Consider the following 23,771-nt stretch of genomic DNA (forward strand, 5'->3'; position numbering starts at 1 on the left):
TATATAATATATATATAAATAAAAGTCATAAAGAAGAATGAAATAATACCATTTGTAGCAACAGAGATGGACCTAGAGATTATCACACTAAGTGAAGTCACAGAGAAAGACAAATACATCACTTATTTGTAGAATCTAAAAAAATGATACAAATGAATTTATGTACAAAACAGAAACAGACTCACATACTTAGAAAACAATCTTATGGTTACTAAATGGGGAAGTGGGGAGGGATAAATTAGGAGTTTGGATTAACAGATACACATCACTACATATAAAACAGATAAACAAGGATCTACTCTACTGCACAGCACAGAGAACTATATTCAGTACATTGTAATAACCTATAGTGGAAAACAATCTGAAAAAGGATATATATGTATGTATGTAAACTGATTCACTTTGTTGTACACCTGAAAAAGCGTAACATAAATCAACCACACTTCAATAAGAAATTTATATAGAGAACCCAGAAAGCCCCACTGATTCTGGGTGACTCTTTGGGGATATAACCTGGATATCAGTTTTTCTCAAGTCCAGTGGTTAATTCTAATGTGTATCTAGAACTAAACCCCTGATTCTTAAAACTGTTAGACCATCCTAGTAAGATACTTAGTAGGTCTGAAAAGCACAGAAGTCTTTTTTGTTTGTAATTTCGGAATTGCAAAATTTTGAATTTTGGTTGACTATGGTTTGCTTATAACATTAAAGAATAGGGTAATATGGCTCAAGATAAAGGCTATTTGTTTCTTCTATTTCTCCTCTGATCTTTCATTATCAGATTATAAGAAACTATACTGTTTCATTGAGAGAAGATGAAATTGGGGGAAGGATTCTCAAGAATTTATATATTTTTGGACTTTATGATGTCTATGTGAACAACTCAATCTCAGAGTTCTACAAAAGTACAGATTAAATTCTGTAGTCCAAATAGTTTCTGTTCAAATTTATATTACCTCAAGACCCTTGGGAGCATGACTTCTGGTTGGGAATGAAAAGGTAATTTGTGTGTGTGTGTATACATGTTTGTATTTATACATGTTTTATATACATACAATATTCTTAAACTTTACATACAAAGCACCATTTAATAGTGAAATTAATCTACATAATTTCCCATATATCACAAATGGAAGCACACAAATAGAATGAAAATAAGATACCTTTTAGTCTCTTCCAAATTTTAATATTGTAGAGAAAAATACAACCAAAGTAGGTAAGAGAAAAATAAACATATATATACTATTTTTATTCATTTCAGTTTTAATACATTCCAAAAAAGGTGAATGCTTATGCATTACAATGATGATAATCACATTTCAGTGAAACAGTAATGCACTGGTTTAGAATAGCTGTCAGAAACAGTACTAACTTTGGAAAGCTTGCTCTTAAATTATTAAAAAAAAAAAAAGAGAGGAAGAGAAAAGTACCTCTTTAATTTGTTAAGTTGAATCTTCAATTCAGAAAACTAAAGAACTATCTTAAGAAAATTTATGAATAGTTTTGTTAGTGTCTCACCAGCAATGACTAAAATTGCCACTTGGATTTTTATGGTAGGTGACAAAATTTCTCAATGTACATACAATGTAATTTTTTTTTTGCAGTAGGCATTCAAACAGAATTCTGCCACATAAGTCTTCTAATGTTACCTTCTAATTCCATTTGCAATTCCCTTCAAAGAAAAGGGATGATAATACCTTGTTGAAGGAAAAAGTTTAAAGATACTAATATTTAACATCATTTATCAGGATAACTTTTAATTAAAGAATAATGTAGTTTATTTTCTACTGAACTTTTTCATGGAAACAAGCATGGCTAGTTAGGAGACAGCACTATTAACTGAAATTCAGATTTAATTAAGTCGTAGGATACAAGGAAATGATTTAAGACTGTATCTCTGCAATTTTCCGTTATTTTGATTTATCTAACTTGTTTCAATAGAAGATTTCTTTAATCCCCAAAACAGTGTGAAATACTTAGAAAGGCATTCTTAATATAGGGCTAACTGTTCTAATCTTATTAGAATACCAATAAACAGTACAAAATTGAAAAGAACAGCATAAAAACGAAGAACTCACTGAAATCATCTCCGTTTCCTAGTTTAATGATGGAGAGTAAAGTATTGCACTTTATTATTCAACACAAAATAATGTAGTCAACAGTAACATACAGGTACACAATTTAATATTTATTATACGCATTTTATATACATTTTTCAACAGCTGTACGTTCGCTATGTGGTACAATCTTAAAAATTTGCTGATTCATAGTTTGTAAAACAAAAACCTTACAAAACTCATCAAAACTCGCAAACTGATCAGAAAAGTTTTTTGGAAGACTAGAAAAAATACTTTATTGTCTTAATCATGCATTACACAAACAAAATGTTTAGTTACACCATAAAATTAAGCACATTGAAAAAATAAAACAGGGTAACTAGTCCAAACACAGCAGATTTCTGATCCTGATTCAACTATTTTTGTATCCTATTTGTAATGCAAATAAAATTTTAACTCCAAATAATTTTAAACAAGATAGTTTTGTTTGGAATCATGGTAAACCAAGATACATATCTGAGGGGAATCACCTTGACTTGTAACTTAAACTATAAAATACTCCATTTTTAGTCTATTTTAGACTATTCAAAGAGTTCCAAAATAGATATATAGGTTCCTTTAGCACATTAATAAAAGGATATAAAGACCAACAAAAAGTGAAATAAATAATAGGCTATTAGCAAGATGGATAATCCTTGATAAATAAACTTGTAAATACAGTAAGATGTACAAAATATCACATAGTGATAGGATGCCAAGATTAGTTTGTTGTTGTTTTCTTTTTTTAAGAGTTCATTTGGAGTACTCAACCCCACTGTTTCATTTTAACACACTTAATAGTCCTTGGCTTATGAAGACAATTATGTGATGATGAAGGTGATTTAGCATCTTTATGGAAGGACTTAGCTGAGCTGTATTAGGCAAAAGAAGGAACAAGTGTGGTTACACGGCAGCAGGTAAGTGAGATCTCTGTGTTTTAGGGTTGTATAATGCAGAAAAACTTCAATACAATCTTGAGCACTGTTGTGACAGGCTAAATATATAAAAAGACTTATAAAAACTAGAATTTTATCCAAACATTTTGTGCAACTAATGCTAAAATATTTTAAGTTAAATTTTCTTTCTTTTTTTTTTTAAAGCAAAATAAGTTTAAAAGGGAATCTGTGGCATTCAACTGATAAACAGAAGATCACTAAGAGATGAAAAAAAGCTACTCTTGGAGCTCACTTCCCCCCAACAAGAGCACCACATTCCTAACCCTAAGGCAGCACACAGAGTCCAAAATAAAAGTCTTTTTGTAAGATCAGACTCCACATTGGCTTAAAGATACCTAACAGACAGACATACGCTCAGTTCATATCCAGTACAGGCCACAAAAAATGGAGTCCTTTTTCTGTCCCACAAAATACAGTAATTACAAGTTAAATTAAAGAGCCTGACGTTACAATGTGATTTCCACCAATTTATGCCTGCCCCAAATAGCCTTCACCAGGCAGATCACATGTAGTGTCATATCAGTAACTTTTTTGATGGCAGTGATGTAGACCCTCTGTGTGTCCAAGCAAATCTGTTATGATGCGAGTTTTTGTTGGTTCACACAAATACTTTGGCAAGGGCATCAGCCCCTGCACTAGCAATATATGCTTTTGATGGATGGAAAGCAACATCATAAATTGATTCATCTAATTTCTTCCTATGTGCTGTTATTTCCTGCACACATGTCTTGCTGTCCAAATTCCACAATCTAATAGAACAGTCATGGCCTGTAAAAGAATAAAGAATGTTATGAGTAACAGTTCTATTATAAAATCTGTGGGCAGTATAGGAAGTTCAGACTTACTTCCAGACATCAAATAGATTCCGTTAGGATCTACTGCTAGACTTGTAACAGCATCCAAATGAGCTACCATAGAATGGATCATTTTACCTAAATAAAATATAACAGAGAAGATTAACTTTTCACAAACAGTTACTAACTTGAGAGATCAGAAACCATAATACAACAACATAAAATAATCACTGTAGCAATATTTTTTATCATGGTAAAATACATATAACATAAAATTGACCATTTTAGGCATTTAAGAGGGTAAAATTCAGTGGCTTTTAGAACATTTACAATGATATACAACCATCATCATTATCTAGTTCAGAGCATTTTCACCTCTGCAAAAGGAAACCCCGGTATCCATTAAGTACTCACTCCCCATTTCCACCCACCATCCCTCCAAGTCCCTGGTAACCATTAATCTGCTTTCTCTATAGATGGGTCTATTCTAAATGCTTCATACAAATGCAATCATACAATAACATGTGGCTTTTTGTGTCTGCCTTCTGTTAGCATAATGTTTTCAAGGTTCATTCACCATAATAATATTCTGAAGAGAATTTTAATTTTGACATAGAACTTTCCCAGTTTTCCTAAAAAACAAACAAAACAAAACAAAACAAAACCCTCTGTGATATGTATCTGACAGTATCTAATAGACAGTGGAAAACATAATGACTACAAGTTTGCATGAAAAGCTTAAGATCATGTAAAAGGGAATTAAAATAAAAAGAATCTTTCTCATTAAGTGATGTGAAGATTTTATATACATGGTTAATGATAAATCACCAGAAAATATATTCCTATCTAAAGATTCTAGTATCATCAAATTCATTTATCTTTTAGATATGTCAATTATTTTATATATTAGAAAGAAGAAAAGGGAGATGAGTGGGAGTATATCAGAGAAATTCTTCTGGGATTTCCCCAGATAGCAACAAAAACACTATTCTGGCAAACGTAATTTAATGAATATCTTCACTGAAGATTTGGCAAGCAAATGGACTCAACAGTGAGTTGAAATTAAAACGCAAGTTGTGCTGCACAAACACTATGGAGAAAGGGCATCAGCCTCTGCACTGGCAACATATGCTTTTGATGGTTGGAAAGCAAACACATCAACTGGTTCACTCAAAAAGGGAATAAAACAGCAAATACTGGTATCTCTAAAAAGATTTCCTCCCTTTTCATTCAGGATTGAGTCTATTACTCAAGTGCCTGGCTGCTCCTAATGAGAGATGGAGGGCTTTCTCCAGAATTCTAGTTATTGTCATTTGCCATGCTGCTTGTCCCCTGATGACATTCTACAGTAAGACATGAAATAAATCTACTTTGTTACCTGCCATGGGGCTATAGCTGTTGACCTGAATACAAACCCACAACATAAACAAACATGCAAAAAGTTACTCTGAAAACAACATAAAAAGTTGTATCACTGTCTGGCAATACTAAAAATAAACACTTGTCAGTTAAGGACAAAATTAAAGTCTCTCATTATTTCAAACCACATTTGTCTGTTTCTCATCATTACTAAGATCAACGGAGTAACTTAAACAATTCTCTGCTATCCTAAAAAAACAGAAAAATCATTCAACATACTATTAGTTCAACATAATTCATCTATCAGCTCTAGAATCCATTCCTCGCAACAGTTCTATTAAAAACAAAAACAAAAAACAGCAACCCAGAGTATGAAATGGCTGGCCTCCAGCAAAATAATCTCAAAACATTAGGAGGTTAACTACCAAGTATCATTAGCTTCCTTTAAAATGTCAAATCTATGATGGTGATCCTTAATTCACAGATCTAGTTCTGACTTTCCTCCTGAGAACAATCCTGTATCTCCTATATTTAACATATCTTAAACCAAAGAATTTGTTCATCCAAAGAGGAGATCTACCCATTTCTTTAAGGGTGCTGTAATTTTCTAAGTTTAACTCCAGTTCTCCTGCCTGTGCACTAAACTAACCCTCACTATGGTATGTTATCAATTTAGAGTCACAAAGTCACTTCAAAATGTGAGTGACCTTTTAGACTGGACAATTTGTAGAGAGGTGCAATGCTGAACCAAGCTGGATGCTGAGATTCCATTAGTGACCACAGAAATCACAAAGAAGTAGGAGACCCCTCCTTCACCAGCATATACTTGCAGCTTTTCACATTTAACCAAATTCACCTTTTCCCCATGACTCTGCTACCACCTGCCTTCCCCTACCAACATTAACTCTTTCTTCCTGTAACTGAGGAAATAGAGGACACACTAGTTCTCCCTTTCCCAGCACCCTTTGACTTGGATAATCAATATTGTGGGCCTCTATGAAATGGAGAAGAAAAGTCTGAGGTTAAAAAAAAAAAAATGTAGGCTCTGGAAGCAAACTGCATGGGTTTAAATCCCCACCCTGTAATTTCCTGTTTTTAATACTACACAAATTACCTAACTTCTTTTGAACTTTTTATTTCAACTGAAGAATGAAGGCAACAGTAGTATATCTATCTACCTTATAGAGCTATTATAAGATCAAACATGTTACTCATAAATCAAATAGAACAATGTCTCTTACAGAAAGCAACATACCACTAGTCTGTAAGATCCAAGAGGACAGGACATTTTATTTTTGTTCACCAAGCATCAAGAAATGTGCTGAGGATGTGGCAGATAGCAGTAAGTTTTGCTGAATGGCTGAGTCCATAACCAATTCAGGACCTCCTTCCTCTAACTCTTCCACATTCCTTACTTGTACTACACTTTCTCCCAGATCTACCCACTAGCTAAGTCTCTCAGGGACAGCATATGCAATTCCTATTTGTGCCTCTATCAAAATTTTAAAAATCATGAACCCTAAGATCTCTCTGGAACAAATAGTAGAGATTGAAACTTAAAAATTCTTTAAAGTCAAGGATCTGCCATATAGTGTGACTTGAATACTCTTTCTAAACCAATATTGCAAACCCCTGCTCAAATATTCTAAACGGTTTCCATAGTGCATGGTGTAAACAAAGATACATTATTCTTAGCCTAGCTCTGAAAAGTTCTCCTCAATAGTTTCTGCTTCCGTTCTCCAAACTTACCTCTTTGGTTTCACCTATAAAAAACTTCTGTTCCAGCCCAAGTTTCCACTGCCATGTCTCTACTCAAAATATGCCTTATCTAGAATTTCCTACTACCTTCCTCACTTAAAACAAAACAAAAAAAACCCTTACCACTCTTTCAAGGAAAGGCTCAAACTTTCACTCTATGAAGACTCCTTCATAGAGAGGGGCTCCTCTTACTGCATACATACCTCTTACTGCATACATACCTCTTACTGCATGAACGTGTGTATGTATAAGCATGTGTGCACCCCCGCCATAATTTTCCCCAGACAACAATAAGCCCCCAGAAAGCAGAAACCACATCTTATACACGATAGTAGTCAGTGCAGCGCAAAATACTAAATATACTTCTGTTGTCAAAATCTAAATATTTATTGAACCCATTCATATTATCAATTTCTATAACATTTCAGATAAAAATTCAATAAATTTACCATTCATTTGATAGAATAATATCCTATTAATAACATAGCTAACCATTAATATCAGTTACGGGGATATTCTAGTTTATCACATTTAAATGAATTACCAATTTTCAAAAAAGAATTTCTTTGAAAACAATACATCTGAACACAATTTACAATTTAACTCAAGTGTTGTATGTATGTGTATTTGTGTGTGTGTGAGAGAGTTTTTCCACTGTTTAGAGCCTATTGCTCCAATTATCTTCACATTACAGGTATACTAGTTAAAAGAAAGAATTCGTAGAATTTGTAAACAATTTGAAAAGCCACAAGCTCCTTACTTCTGATTTCTGTCAGTAAAATAACTCTAGAAACTCACTTTGCTTTTAATACAACTAGTAAAATTCCTGAATCTCCCCTTACAAATTTAGATTTTCAATAATTTTTTTAAAAAGGAATCTTTTTAGAAATACAGTGAAGAAAATTATTTCTCTGCTCTGGCAGCAGAGGATGACTGTTAGGCTTCATAAAAATGTTCAAAGAATTAATCTGATAAGGTGTTAAATTGAGAACATCCACTTGAATATGAGTCTCCTTTCCTGTGCAATATACAGGCCTGTGAATATGTGTTCTCTTCTCAACTTGTTCTACTGAGTTAAAAGGAATGTGTCCATGAAAGTGTTATTTGAGCAAAGACGTTACATATGACTCTAAAGGCTTAAAATTATGACCATGTCCCATATAACCTTCAAAGAGAAATCTGTAATTCTGACTTACTGTCTTGCTTGATAATTTGTTGCCCTGCAATAATGTTGCAATTAATATTTAAGTTTCTTATCTGCAAGTCCTTCAATATCCCCAAATTGTTTTAGCTTCTCAAAGAAGCCTCTCTAGGGGGAGGGTATAGCTTAGTGGCAGAGTGCATGCCTAGCATGCAGAAGGTCCTGGGTTCAATCCCCAGTACCTCACTAGAAGTAACAAATAGATAAACCTAATTAGCTAACCCCACAAAAATAAATAAATAAATAAAAAACAAAAAGCCTCTCTAGCTGTCCGCCCTTTCCTGAAAGACGCAAATAATACTTTATGTAGTATTTTAGGTAATGACAGATGATAGAGATCCTTAAACAATTCTATGGCCAGCCAAATTAAAATTTGATTTGACTTCTATATAACTGGTATGTTTCCTCACAACAGGAAAGGATGTTTACAGGAAAGATGGTAATAAACAATTTCCACTGTATCATCATTTCATTTACTGAGAAATAATTTTAAGAACACATTTGAAATGCTAAACACCAGAAAGAGATCTTTTCTGCTATACTAATTCACAACAGAAAATGAAAAAAAATTCAAATGACATGAAGACATCATAAAGGTAGACAGGTACTATACATACTTAAGGATAAAAATTAACACATTATTAAGTGTGCTACATTATGCAAAGCAAAAATTTGAAAAATTAAAACAGTTTAACTTGATAATTCTGAAGCTAAGAGTCAGAATCTTATACAAAATAGCATATTTGATCATCTTAAATTTACAGTATTATTAATATGACTGAAAATAAAATAACCTACTTACCCGTTTTATTGTCAAAAAATTTGATGTGTCTATCTTCATGAGCCGTTATTGTAACAGGAAGTGTGGGATGACTTACTACTCTGTTAATGTGATTATTAGATTGTAAACCTGAAAAATAAAGAATAATGCACTAAAATTCAAACCTTCAATATAATGTGGAATCTAAAAATACAAAATAAAACAAAATAAAAACAGACTCACAGATACAGAAAACAAGTGGTTGCCAGAGGGGAGTGGAGGGACCAGAAGGGGAAGAGGTAAAGAGGATTTAGAGGTACAATTCTCCAGTTAGAAAACAAATAAGCCATGGGGATATAATACACAGTATAAGGAATATAGTCAATAATGTCTCCATAAATTTGTAAGAGGACACATTATTAGACTTATAATGATCATTTCATAATACATGCAAATGTCGAATCATTATATAGTCAGCCTGACTTAATATTGTCCATCAACTATATTTCAATTAAAAAAACAAAACAAAAACTTCAATTAGAAGTTAAATGATGGCCTTTTTAGTCTTACCAAAAAATAAGAATGACTAAAAATTAAATCTTTTGTATATAAAATAAGAAATCTAAGAAATAAAACTAGAGCTCTAGAGATACAATTTCTTAAAAAATGTTCATCATGTCCTATAATATGGATTAATGCAGACTGCCAATACAGGTGGTTTAGAATTTTTAAAAGATTCACAAATTATTGCTAAAAATAAACAGTCCATTAAAGAATGAGACATTTAATGAAACAAAAAATTTCCTAAGTGATAACCGGATACTTACAAGAACCCCCATTCCACCCACACACTGACAAAAAAACAGAACTGTAATTAATGTTCTTTGGGATGAGACCTTTTGTTTACTACCAAGTTCTTAATTTGATTAGATTAGTGATGAGGAGGACAGGGATCAGAACAAATGAGAAAATATCACCAACATTATTAGACTAAATAAAATCACTCAATAGAACTCAAACATATACATATACATGTAAGAGGAAGAGAGGGACTAAGGTTGAAAAGACACTTCTTTGGGTATAATTTGGTTTGAGATTTCACCATGGAACCATTTAAATGTTTTACATAATTATAAAATGACTTTAAAAAGCAGTCATGAAAAATCACTAGTAAAATTAAACAAATGAATTTAACCACATAGCCAATTAATAGGATAAGCACAAAAAAATGACCTATTTCAAGTGATTTTTAAAAGCATAGTAATTAGACTGTCCAACCCTGGTGGAATATACCCTAAATACAAACTATTACCAATAATCAAACTGTTGGTAGTAGTGTTGCTATTGATAAATCACATGAGAGATTATGATGATTTTGCTGAGAACCAAGAGTATCAGCAGTGCTAAAATGAGATAAAAATATAAAATCAGTGAGATAAATCTGAATTACTTTGGTCTACTTACTTCTTTGTACCTACATACCCACCACCCAAGCTTTTAAGCCTAATTTGAGAAAACAGCAGAAATAGTGTAAATACACATTGAAAGTAATTATTTTTCCATCCTAAATTCAAAAAAAATTAAAAATTAAAAGATTATTCTCTACTGTGTAATAATCCTTTTTAAGGTTTCAACCTTATCAGAAAACTTACCAGAATCTACCTGTGAAGAAAGCATCACCAATGACTGTGATGTTTCTAAATCATAAATTACTGTACTACCAGTGTTGAAAGAGGTCACCATATGAGCTGGATCACAGCCTATAAAGTCAACTGATGTAGGTATTCCATGCTCTGAAAGGAGGCCAAAGAGATACAGTGTAAACACAATAATTCAGAAATTTCTGCTTTTCTAACAAGAAAAAGGAATTTGAATACTTTTGAAATAATGTTAATGAAAAAGAAAGCAATTGTGTTAGGATGGTGAAATATAATAGACAACTTTCTCTCAATTATTAGACGTTTTTGTTAACTCTACTTAATATAAGAAAAATGTAGCTAGAAGGCTCTTTAAGTAAGCATAGATAGGTAAAAAGTTATTTGTTCTATGCATTTTTTTCTGAGAGAGAAAAAAAAATTTAGGTGAGTCTTTTCTCCCACTTGCCAATTCTATTTCTTATTGTAAAATGACAGATTAGCATTCTCACATCAGTGTCTTAGGAGATTGTCTACAGGAGACCCGTAAGCCTTATCAAGTAACTAATACAAGTCAGATGTTTGGATCTGTGAAAATGAAGCTTTGGACTCTGAAATCCACTGATGCAGTACTATTTTAAAGTGGCCTGAGCAGCAATTTCTCTTTAACATATTAAATTCAACTGTCCAGATCAATGCACAGCTATGTGAAATCTGAAGTAATTAATTACCTGGATGAAGCAAGGATCAAATATCCAAATGAATTTTTACCTCAAAAGCTTAGGTAATAGAAAAATTAGTAGAATTACCGAGGTATTTAGAGACCCAACAAAATTAAGCATAAATGTTCATCCAAAACATTTAAGGCAAAAAATGTTTTAGTAAAAATAAAAGATATGATTTTAAAAAGTAACTTTAAAAATTAATTGGAAAATAAGACCAATACAAGTTAAGTATAAACATATGTATGTAAATAAATGCCATCTCAAGGTAAATTAAAGCCTTCTTTGATAGGAAAAGATTTGAAATCGTGCAAGTAACTTAGCTTGCACTGGGTGCAATTTCAATGATTATAGCTAGACTTCTCAACCAGTATGCCCATACATGGTTTACAAGTATGCTTGAGACTGTGATCCCTTTAGTCTTTGTGAGCAACCACCTAAGCAGGAGTAGCAGTAGGTGGAGGGCCTCCTATTGTTCCTATGAGAAGCCTCATCTGTCCACTCTACTGTTACATATAAATAGTTTTATTCTTTAAATAGGACATGTCCTGAAAAGGGTCATAAACACACCATGCTACAGAATATACTTGCAAAGCACCTTGTTTATTAAAAAATGATTAAGAATACAAAGATTATCATAGATTTATAAAGTTCCTTTAATATCTCTTTGAGCATTCAGGAAATAGTAAATCAACTACTTTGCCCTTTTTATCTTCCAAATTTAAAAAAAATTAACTTTTTTCATAGATGCAAAATTTACTTACCTTTGTTTCCATTGTAAGTGCAAATACATGGCAATTTTTCTTGTGGATTCCATAACCTAACAGTGCCATCTGCTGAACAAGACAGTAACTGATTTTTTATGCCACTGTAAGCAAGACCCCAGACAGCATCTGTATGCGCAACTAAAGTGCCAGCTAGAACATTTGGCTCTGGAAAGAAAGAGACAAACAAAAATTAGCCAAAAGAAGTTTAAAAGAAATGTTTGTATATAAAGATAACTCACCACATAATTAAGTATAAAGACTACATATATCAACCTTAGTAAGATAAACCAAAGTGTACACAGTGGTCATCTCTAAGTTGTGGAGTTATGGGTTGTTTTTATCCCTCCTTTCCAATACTTTCCTACATTTTTGCAGTTTTCCATAAGAACATACACTTAAAAAATAGCTTTATATAATATATATGTTTATATATATTTTATATAATTTCCATGCCCTAAAACTACCAATGTATAAAGTGCCAGTTCTGTGGGTTTTAGTTTGTTTACCAAGTTGTGCAATCATCACCACGTCACCTTTAGGATACATTCATCATTCGTTAGCTATTTCCCCCCAATCTTCCTCTCTGCAGCCTTGGCAACCACTAACCTGCTTTGTTTCTATAAATCCGCCTATTTTGGACATTTCATACAAACAGCCTTTTGTGACTCACTTCTTTCACTTTAGCATACTGTTTCTGAGGTTCATCCACATTTGCAGCATGTAACAGTACTTCATTTCTTTTTACTGCTGAATAATATTCCCATGTACAGATATACCACATTTTATTTATACACTCATCATTTGATGGACAATGGTGGCTAATAAGATGGAACACCATTTGTCCTACAATCCTGTTTCTCTACCAAATCACCACTTTCTTCAGATATTTATCATCTCTACAATTCTCAATAGTCTCCAACCTCCCTTCCTCATGAACAATTATCTCTCATACTTCACTGGAAAAATACAGCACTGAAATAGAAACCCTTCTCCTACCTTCCTGCCACCTAACCTATAAATCTACTAGTGTCTAAAGCCAACCTCTCCTTGCTTCCAGATACAAGTAAGTCATTATTATCCTTCCTATCAAAGGCTAATTCCACCAGGTATTCTGGATTGAACATACTAACTTTCTTTCAAGTTTTCTACTACACAGATCATCCTGGGGATCATTACCACAGCAAACAAATACACTCCAAAATCTATCAACCTTTCAAACAAACCTTACACAACTCTGCTACCAAACAGCAGAAAAGCAGATTGAGTAAATATGCTTTCTTACCTCCCATTTACTCTGTAAATCACTCCAATACCATCACCACACCAAAACAACTCTTGGGAAAATCACTACTGATGAACTATATTCTATCAAATTATATAAAGTTTCCCTCCCTCCCTTCCTCTTGTCTTCATATCACATTGCTTTTCATCCAGAGTGTGCCTTGAAAGGTCACTCAGAGGTCCCTTCAGCCTCTGTTCTTAGCCCTATCATCCAACCTTTGTCTGGCCAAAACCTGGGTGACCTATTTGTTACTTACAAAAAGAAACCTTTCTATCCTCATATTATTAGATCTCTTAGCAACATCTGCAAGTGCAGACTGCTTCCTTTTTCTTAAAATGGTTTCTTCTTTTGGTATGCTTCCATGATTCCACACTTTCTTGCACTTCCTACCTCACAGGCCACTCCTCAGTTTCCTCTGTTGGCTCTCTCGCTCCAGCCAGCCCCCAATGCCAGAGTTCCTCAGGATTCTGCCTTCCCTTCCTAGCCTACACATTATCCCTATGTAATACAATCCATTCTTACATCTTGACACTGATGGTACCTATTTGACACTGCCATCTCTTAATGTGCTTAAAAACCGAACTCATCATCTTTTATCTTCTCATAACTACTGTTCCCATTTCAATATGCTACCATCATACACTCAATTGCTCATGTTGAAAATGCAGGAATGGTGATGAAAAAGTTCTGAATTAGACAGCAGTAATGGTTGCACAACCCTGTGATCATGGTAAAAACAACTGAACTGCATACTTCAAAAGGGTATGTTTTATCGTATGTGAATTATTCCTCGATAAAGTTGTTAAAAAGTAAACAACAAAACAGGATTCACTCATCCATTACTCTATCTATTCAACCTAATTTATCAATCTTCTGTCTATTCTACCCTACCTCCCCTAGTATGTCTTAAATCCATTTTTTCTCCAACTGCTCTGCTATCAATCGCTCTAATACCACTCCATCTTGGCAACATCATCTCTCACCTCATCTACTGGATCAGTATGTCACAACTTTACGTTACAATATTACATGGGTATTCTTTTCTCCACTCTTTCTATCCGCAATCCATTCTCCCTGCAACAGCCAGAGTCATCTTTTAAAACCCTACATTTACAGGTCGCTTCCTGGCTTAAAATTCTTTACCACAAGTTAAATTTTATTCTTTATGTTTTAGCTTGTATGTTATTATTTTAAATTTCATCTAAAGAAGGTTCCATGTGGGGGTGGGTACAGCTCAGTGGTAGAGTGCATGCTTAGCATGAACAAGGTCATGGGTTCAATTCCCAGTACTTCCATTAAGAAAAAAAAAAAAGTTTCTACCTGTTACTCTCTCTCATAGTACTGCATCATACCACTTAACACAATTTGGAACTACCGATCACCTTTTTATGTGTTTAATGTCTATCTTTTCTGTTAGACGAATTCTTGTTTCTTGATGCATGCTTAATATTATACCTGGTAAATTAAGGCACCAAGCATGTGTTAAATAAAAAGACCAAAGAATTCTTGAATTTTAAAAAAATGAACCAACCATTTAAACAGACTAGTTTATTTAGTCATTGTCATATTAATAAACATTCATTCTGTTTTAATTTTTTATAATTATAAACAATGTCCTTGTCAAAATACTGGAATACATGGGCAGGTATTTCTTCTGCTGGAGAGATGCTAATAGTGGCATCTGTAATTTTTTTTTTAAATTAGGGAATTTTTTGGTCCTCTTAAAAACTGAATGATTTACACCCTTATGTCCCTCTTTGTTTCTATCATCTCCCACTAATTATTTCTGAACTACATGAACTATTTAAGTTTTAAAAATTGTTCCTTATATACAATTTTATTCTCTCTTTCTTTTGGTAACTAGTACTGAAATTAATGTTTAAATTAATACAGTTTTTAATTTTTGAACACCACAGAGCAAGTTAATTCACAGGCTAAAATATTCATGGCATGGTATTTCTTAATTTTTCCCATTAATAAAGCAAATTACTGATAAATGGAAAAACTAAAGGAAGAGACTAGTAGGTATTTAAACAATCTAAAAATATTTGAGGTAAATATTTCTGTCAGCTCTGCTCACTTAAAAAAAAATGTCTTGAGCTTTTTACTTACCATATGTATCATATGGATCCACATTAGGACTAGGCATATTCCACCACTGGATGGTTGCATCAATACCACCACTAAAACACTGTTCTCCATTAGAACTAATAGCTAATGACAGAACAGGACCACTATTATAGGAAAAGAGGGGAAAAATTACTTTAAAAGCCTAATAAGACACTCAAATCTGCATTCCCCCCCAACTCTATCTAAATTTATTTAATATCTAAAACTGTTTAGGTAAAACATACATATTTGAACAGTATTTGAACAATACTGATTTTATTTTCGCTAATACAATTATTAATCAAATAAAATATTGTTCAACTAATATGTCTTTCCTAATATAAAACAAACATTATGAGAAAATTATATAAGGTTTTAGGATTGATATATAATAGTTAACAATAACTATAGTTGTTAATTAAGTACTAATTCAATAAAACTTACATGTGGGCCCTAAACGTGTAGATGGGCTCTACATCTAAAGAGGCACTCCTAAAAGAGGGGGAAAAGGGGGGGAGAACACAAATAATTGTAAATCATTGGCTGATATTCAAGAGTCATTAGGTAAGATCAAATGACTGCATAAAGGATATGAGACCATAAGAATAATAATTACTTATAATTATTAGCAAATCTGGAAGGGAAAAAGCACAGGCTAACATTAAAATACTTGCTTTTTGGCAGGAACTGTTTTTTGCAAGTTCCAAAGTTTCAGAGTATGGTCCTCAGAGGCAGTAACCAGCACAGGTTCTATAGGATGAAAAGCTAATGCCCGTACTCCATCAAAATGGCTACGTAGTGTATACTTGGGGTTCCATGTCTTTCGAAAGGCATCTTTATTGGCAGGCAACTAAAAAGAAAGAGCACAAAATTTAGTGGTAAAAGTAGTAAATTGATAGGCATGTGGAGTTTTTGTTTTGGTGTGCTTAAAATATATATTCAAAACTGCTTTGCTAAAATGTCCAGCGGAAATTTAATGTACCTTAAAAACTTTATAATAAATCTTTATCATTTAATAAGAAATAAGAATAATAATTTCATTAGCTTTCAAATATCTAGATCAAATGAGGATTCCTTAATCTGTTTTACCTAATCATCAGGCTAAACCTAAAAGTCCTATTAAATGTCAAATGAGAACAACAAAAAAACTACCATGCTGCAATATTTTACATGAAACCAATAAAAATTATATAAATTACTACCAAAAATTCAAGGGTACAATATTAACAATACAGTAGTTATTTAGAAAATTAGCATGTGACATTTTTCAAGGCAGCAAATTAAGGTATTTTCCAAAAGTCTGAACTAAAGACATTCTGTTGATATTGGTAAGAGTTTAATCTTTTTACCTTCATTTCTCCATCTGTAAAAATAGGCTGTGAAACCACTTCTTAAGTAGTTAAGTTTATTAGAATTCAGTTGCTTATATACTTTAAAAATATTAATGAGAATAATCCAGCCCACCAAGGCTGATGTCTCTAAAAAGCATGCTAACATAAGTATAAAATGTAGAAAGGAATTTGTTATAAAGGGAAAAAATTAATTTGCTGAAAAACTGCAAATTCATTTATACAGATTCTAAACAAGTATAGTTAACTCTCAATTGAATGTTTATTGTCTATAAAAAAAAATTAACATCAGACTAGTTTCACCTCTAACACTATCCTTCCCACCCTGCCTCCATCCTCTCCTTGTCTCTCAAATGAAGGACTATGTGTTCAGGAAATGACAAACTAAGTTTAACATTATCTTTAAAACAAAAAAAAAGTTCAAAAATACATGCTTTTTGAGAAGTATCCTGAAGGCAAGTATGTGATTCAGGTTACCTATTTTTCTCTTAACAGCAAAATATGGCTTAATTTGAGTAGGTAATTGAGAGTTGACTACTCAGAGTAGGTATTTAACAACCAATAGTTTAGGGTTATCAATCACCCCAAATGCCTAACTAATCCACCACAGTACCTAAGAAAATTTAAACACCACAAAGTAGTTTATAAGAAAAAAACTACGTGTCACTTCAGATCAACACAATGTCACACTTAAACTTATCTTTTCCATGCACCGTGACATTAATTCTCTTTTATAAGTGTTTCCAAAAAATAAGGAGCCTTCTATTAAGTCATTAAAAAATTAAAAATAAAACTGCACTTACATCATAACTATAGTCTGCATCATTTGTTACCGTCAAGTCTGCAAGGTCTCCAAGGCCCAGTACACTTAACAAAACATCATCAGAACCCATAATAAATGACTTGCCTCCTCCAGATGGAAACGTTATTGGTTCAGCTATAAAGAACAAAACCGCTTCTTAAATGCTGAAAAATCATACAGTACAAGACAATATTGTGGGGGAAATGTAAGCACTTAACAGTTACAATATTCAGTAATATAATTAATTTTAATTTTCCCACTTCCCTCCTTATTTCTTCCACTCAAAAAATCCTATTACTGTGTATTAATAAACCAATGTTTACTTGTTTATTTAGGAACTGAAACACAATTTTCCACAAATCAAATGTGCACAAGGCATATTATTCCAGGGTGGGAAGTGGGGCACAAAAAGCTTTATCTATTTACATCACTTATCACTTCGGTACAAGTGTAACTACAGTATTTCTTAAACGTTAGGTGATTGTTGCTAAGTCCTTTTGCTTTGTATCGTATTTGCTCAGAAGACCTGGTAAAAATTAATATAAGCCTTCATATGTAAATAATCTCCAGTCTGCAATACAGTGTATCAGTTTACTGAAATGAAGCCTTCAATTGCTCAGATTTCTCCAGTAACAGCAATGGTCTAGGAAAAGAGCAGTTCTACCCAACAATGTCAATTTCCCTTCTGTAAAAGATTAATCTGTGTGATCTTCGGAAAGCCTTCTAGCTTTCAAAATCTGACTATGCTTTTTAATTTTAAATTCCCTTTTATTTTCCATGATACTTCTAAAATAAAATAATCTATACTAATTATAGAACTTTAAATTCCATTTCTATTACTTTGACCAATTAAAATCAAACACTGCCATAATGAGGATAACTATCCTGTTATATATTTTGCTATTACAATTATAGTGTAAGCAGTAACTCTCAGTATCATTTCAAACATGGTTTGAAAGCAAATTTTAAATCTTTATAAGACACAAGGGGAAGTACATAAGTCACTGTAATACAAAACAACTCAACATAACAAAACACATTTAAAATCCATCAGCAAATTTAAAAGGGAAACATAAAAACTCAAGCTAATTATCAATTTTGAAAAATTCCTGTGAAAAATGATATAAATTTAATATACTACAGGAAATGTAACAGATGTGATGAAATTTGTCAGTCATCATCGACACTACTGAGAAGATACAAGTCAATTTCTAGATATATACTATAGCAAAAGCAAAATTCATTCTTATTTAGAATATCTTATTTTATTATTTATTAAAGTAAGCTGCAGTATCAAAGTTAAGCTATATAAGTTGACTCAAATAGGGTCCTAAATGACATTCTAAAATGAAGTTGTATGTCAGCAATGGATCAAGAGTAAATCTGAGAGAACATACAGGGATACTAATAGAATTTAATTAATTTTACAATGTTTATACTTATTGAACCTAATAATCTATAGCATTGATCTTTCCTACCAGTATCTAGTATGCAGCTACTGGTAATACCAGAAGCTGAGAATTATAAAATCAATGGTTTAAATTATGTTTAAGAACACCTACATAAAATTTATTAGGTAATATTTTCTCAAAGCATTTTTAACCGGTACAAGGACATATTTTTCCTTTAAGCTCATAATTTGTTTGTAAGACAAGTTAGAACAAAATGCCACAATTCCTCTCACTCACAATTATACCAACACTCAGTAACAGAAATTTTTATTAAAAGCTCAATAAAAACTTTAACATACAACTAGTTATTCTGCATTATTACATATTCTTTTCACAGAGCTATTTCTGACCAGCTGTTGACCAATTTAAGAGCATGTGAGGAGCACGCCTAAGCAATACAAGCTGCTTTTAATCGGGTTTTACGTTAATCGTAGTGAGCAAAGTTAGCGTTCTACCCATTTCTAATTAGTCATGCCTGCATTCCTCTGTCTCTAAATGTACACATATACTCATCTAATATATAGCAAGCTGTCCTGCTCACGTAGCATTTATTATATATAAATCTCTGTGAAAACTCTTTCCATAATCACCCATCATTGTGGCATACAGTAATCACAGTGAATACTCATTTGCCCTTATTTCTTTGCAAAGGGAACTTCTAGTCTATAAATTCTTTTTATTAATGTTAACATAACAACCTACAGCACATGATTACATAAGCATAAAAATGTTATTAGCAATTCAGAGAAAAATAAAATTATTAAAAGTAGTTTTTAATGATGAAGATTACGATACCTTTTATTAGACAGCCTAAAAGATTTCATCAAGCAATTTAAGAATACTATTATCATATTAGCACTTCCCTTTATGGAAATCCTAGGGTCTACAAAATGAGATCTTACAAGGTTCTTTTCATACTTCTGTAACTAATACTTCTGTTTATGGACACTAATGACTAAGGAAACCTGTAGCTTACATATTAAACTCTTCCTTTCTCCTTCAATTTTATCAAATCAAAAAACCACAGCTCAATAACTGATTGCATTCATGCCAATGGCAATATGGTATATCCTAAGTCTTTACTAAAAAAAAAGTCTGAAAGGTTGTAATGTGTAAGTTTATTTCCCTGAAAACAGATTTTTTCCTTGTAAAAATGAGGTATGCCATGCCTTCAACAGGAATACATAAAGTTGGAGGTGGTCACTAAAAATAAATGATTATAAATCCTCATGTTCCCTTCCTAGCGCTAAGTCAAAGTTGAACTTAGATCTTTTTAAATAACAGATTCTAGTAAGATTTACCCTTTAAAACATGTAGTAAAGTTCCTGTTTATCTTCCCCTCTCCTCTTTCACTATTAGAGAGATCTCTGACTTATATTTTTTTTCTTTAAAGAGCACAATTACACATAAACATACATACAAGCTCTAAACTGTTTTTGTGTAGCATGGATTTTGACTGGCTTTTTTCCATAGGTCACTGGTTTAAAGCATTTAAAAGGGTCCCTAATTCCTGATAAGACAACCTTGCCTTAAGCGACAAAATCTGTAGTTTAAACGTACAGTGTTAACTACAAAAATTTTAACAAGTTTTCCTATGCCTTATTTGGTAAAACAGATCAAAAGCTAAATACATAAACTATTACTAAATGCATAAAATGAAAAATAATGGAGCTGGTATATATACTTTAGAAAATATGTCCTAAAGTAAAACAGGAAAACGGCTTAACAGTGCAAAAGAGACCTGGGAAAAATCAACAGACTATTTTACTTTTCCTGTTGCTTTTCATGTTTTAGTATGTTTTGTTCTGATTTTAATGATTTTCTTTATCCTTCCTCAAATTGTTTTAGACTATGGCAAGTGGTAAATGCATGCAGAAATGACTGTGAAGAAAAAATGCAAAATTATTTAATTTTAAGGAAAATGTGCTGGTAGAGAATTCTTAGAAGAGAATAAGATGTACATAAAAATTTTTGACTGGGGAATCAAATCACCTTACAAAGCAAAAGCAGAAATATCAATGAAATTCAATCTGTATACCAAATAAGTAGATAATGAGTTATCTTTCATATATGCATTATAAATTACAATAAACCTTTCATAAAAAAATAAACCTTTCATAAGAATTCAGTCTCATTATTTAGAATTATAACTATTTAGACCTAGAATTACAAGTTACTCAAGTATATCTACACATCTTCAGCTAAAATCAATTATGGAAAAAAATGCCTAAGAAGTATCTTCATTTCTACATATTTCTAGTCTAGGCAATTTTTAGAAATTTATTACCAAGCCGTATATGCTTGGTACCACGTTAAAGAATAATGTTGTTGCCTTATTCTAAAATGATCAAATCAATCAGCCAATTGTTACATATATTTTTAGAAATAATATATATATAAAGTTCCAGGCATAATACCTGGCACTTAGTTGTCTCCTAATAAGTGATAATTATTATTAGTTGCTAAATTTAAGCAATGTGACAAAATGACTACAAAGTTCTTTTCCATATGTACTATTTCAAGTTTTTTCTAACTACTATTTTCCTAGTAGATATGTAAGCTAGTCACAGTTTAGAAGGTACTTTGAAATGATCTATGATAGAAACAACTACACTTAACATCAAAAATAAACAAAAAAATTATAAAGGCATAGAAACAAAAATTTCGAAATCCCTAAGACAAGTACACCAAGAGCTTGCCCGACACTTTCTTGGAAGATCATATAAGCTGATCTTCAGCATTTTAAAAACAGCAGCAAATTTACAATATTAAGGAGATGTGATTTGGAATTAACATCTTCTGCAATGTAAATAAACATGGTAGCTAATTTTGTACCTTCCTCTGCTCTTGTACCTTCATGATCAGTCATTCTAGAAGAGGCTGACCTAGACTGATTTATGATTCCTGAAGGGATGTGGGGCAGCTCATCATCTCCCAGATCAGCTATCATGTCATAGAGTTTTGTCCTGCTGACCCCTGTAAATTAATGTCAGCAGTAGAGGTTCATTTAACAGCTACCGCTTGACTTGCTAACAGCCTTTAAAACCAAATTACTAACAACACAGGCTATTTTTAAGAAGTTCCAGTCATAAAAATCTCAGATAATCAAAGATGTCTTCAATTTTCCATACCAACCTCCCCCAAAATATTGAAACGATTTAAATATTTAAGATATTTATTCTTTCTGGGAGAGAGAGAGAGAGATAGACAGACAGACAGACAGACAGACAGAGAGAGAGAGAGAGAAAATTGAGTCTTTCACTCAACCAAAGTTCTGTGAGCTCACAGACACAGGAGGTAACCATTACAACAAAAAAATTGGTGTTTAAGTTAACATTTAACAGTGTAAAGAGTAAAACGAGTTTTTCCAACTTAATTCATTAATTTAAAAAAATTAACAAAGAAATAAGTACAAATGATTTTTATGAGGGTGCAACAAACAATTAACTTTCCCTGGTGTTCATGTGGGTATTTTCCTGCCACATTCACACAAATCTGTCATTAACAAATCAACCCCAATTTTTCTCAAAATGTTCACTTTTCCCAAGTTTGAAAAACCTGATTTACCCACAAGCTCTCTTAGTTTATCATCATAGTAGGAAAAGTCAACACTATCATAGGCCCAAAGTTTAAGGGGAGAATTTCAGCTGTTCCCTGGATAATTCAGGCCAAAGTACACAAAACTCAGCTGCACCTATAGAACTGTGGGGTCTCTTTGTATTAATTGTAAACTTCAGAAATGACAGGAGAATCATTTCTCTTTTGTATTTTGAAATAAAATAGTTTTAAGAAAAAATAATTCGAAAAGACAAAAGAAAGTGCTTTATAATCAATATAAAGTAAAAACAATTAAAATAGGGAAAGTTAAGCCACACATTATGACCACATTTACTAATGTTAATATTAATGGACTAATCAGACTATATAATTATTAAATTTCACTACAGCTATTAGAATATTATTAATTCTATAAAGGAGATATCATTCATCTATGTATTCCTAACAGAATACCAAGTAGCCACTGATAAGACTTAAAGGAAATAGGTGTAGTCTCATGTAGTCCCTAACTTCTTAGAAATGCTTAAGCAAATCTACTTCTGGATGCAATATGTCAAGTAACCTGAATTTCTAAAATAATAATCACAGAGAAACTCAGTCATTATCTGAGGACTTTTCCCCTGACAATGAAGTGACTGTAAATAAATTCTCTAATAAATGAAAAACTGCCAAATGAATGTCTATCATGAGTGAAATTCAACATGAGAGAAAATAAACGTTATCCTTTCTCGCAAGGAAGCTTTCCTTTATAACTTTCCCACTTATGAGTACCACCTCCACTGATTTACTTTCTGTTCTTACAAATTCTGCAACCGCACCTTAATAATTCCTTTTCAACTTATAACAGGGGGAGGGGGAACCTGTTTTTAAAAAGAATCCTCCTTGAAAGTATTCTTCAGATTAATCTATTTTTCTCTATTGACTTCATTCTAGTCAAAGCTTTCACTCTTTTAAATTACTGCAGAAGATTCCTAATTGGGATTCCTACCTCCCAGCTCCATTTACAGTCAATCAAATTTGAATACTACAGCTAGATTAGTTTTCCAAAATTACGACATTTAATCATATCACTCCTTACTCTGAAACCAACACTCTTTGAATGAAGGCCAACTAAAATCTTGTACTTAACCATGCATGTACTTTATGGTGATCTTTTTTTTCCTATCCAATCTC

General features: G+C 32.4%; 1 protein-coding gene across 3 annotated transcripts in view; it reads right to left on the reverse strand.

Moving 5' to 3' along the window:
* Nucleotides 1–2,167: 2,167 nt before the first annotated feature.
* Nucleotides 2,168–23,771, reverse strand: part of STRN3 (striatin 3) — an 88,622-nt gene continuing 67,018 nt past the window's right edge. For 2 of the 3 annotated variants that reach the window (XM_015242000.3, XM_006207576.4), the window contains 9 exons: nucleotides 17,591–17,724; nucleotides 16,113–16,288; nucleotides 15,883–15,930; nucleotides 15,442–15,563; nucleotides 12,045–12,212; nucleotides 10,577–10,717; nucleotides 8,967–9,074; nucleotides 3,898–3,984; nucleotides 2,168–3,820 (listed from right to left, as the gene is read on the reverse strand). In XM_015242000.3, the coding sequence (XP_015097486.1) occupies nucleotides 3,651–3,820; nucleotides 3,898–3,984; nucleotides 8,967–9,074; nucleotides 10,577–10,717; nucleotides 12,045–12,212; nucleotides 15,442–15,563; nucleotides 15,883–15,930; nucleotides 16,113–16,288; nucleotides 17,591–17,724 (1,154 nt within the window). In that variant the 3' untranslated portion in view covers nucleotides 2,168–3,650. Of the gene's footprint in view, nucleotides 3,821–3,897; nucleotides 3,985–8,966; nucleotides 9,075–10,576; nucleotides 10,718–12,044; nucleotides 12,213–15,441; nucleotides 15,564–15,882; nucleotides 15,931–16,112; nucleotides 16,289–17,590; nucleotides 17,725–21,875; nucleotides 22,017–23,771 lie in introns of all 3 variants that reach the window. The other variant, XM_006207575.4, reaches the window with a different exon arrangement.

The sequence above is a fragment of the Vicugna pacos genome, chromosome 6 (assembly GCF_048564905.1).
Source record: "Vicugna pacos chromosome 6, VicPac4, whole genome shotgun sequence".
Lineage (NCBI taxonomy): Eukaryota > Metazoa > Chordata > Mammalia > Artiodactyla > Camelidae > Vicugna > Vicugna pacos.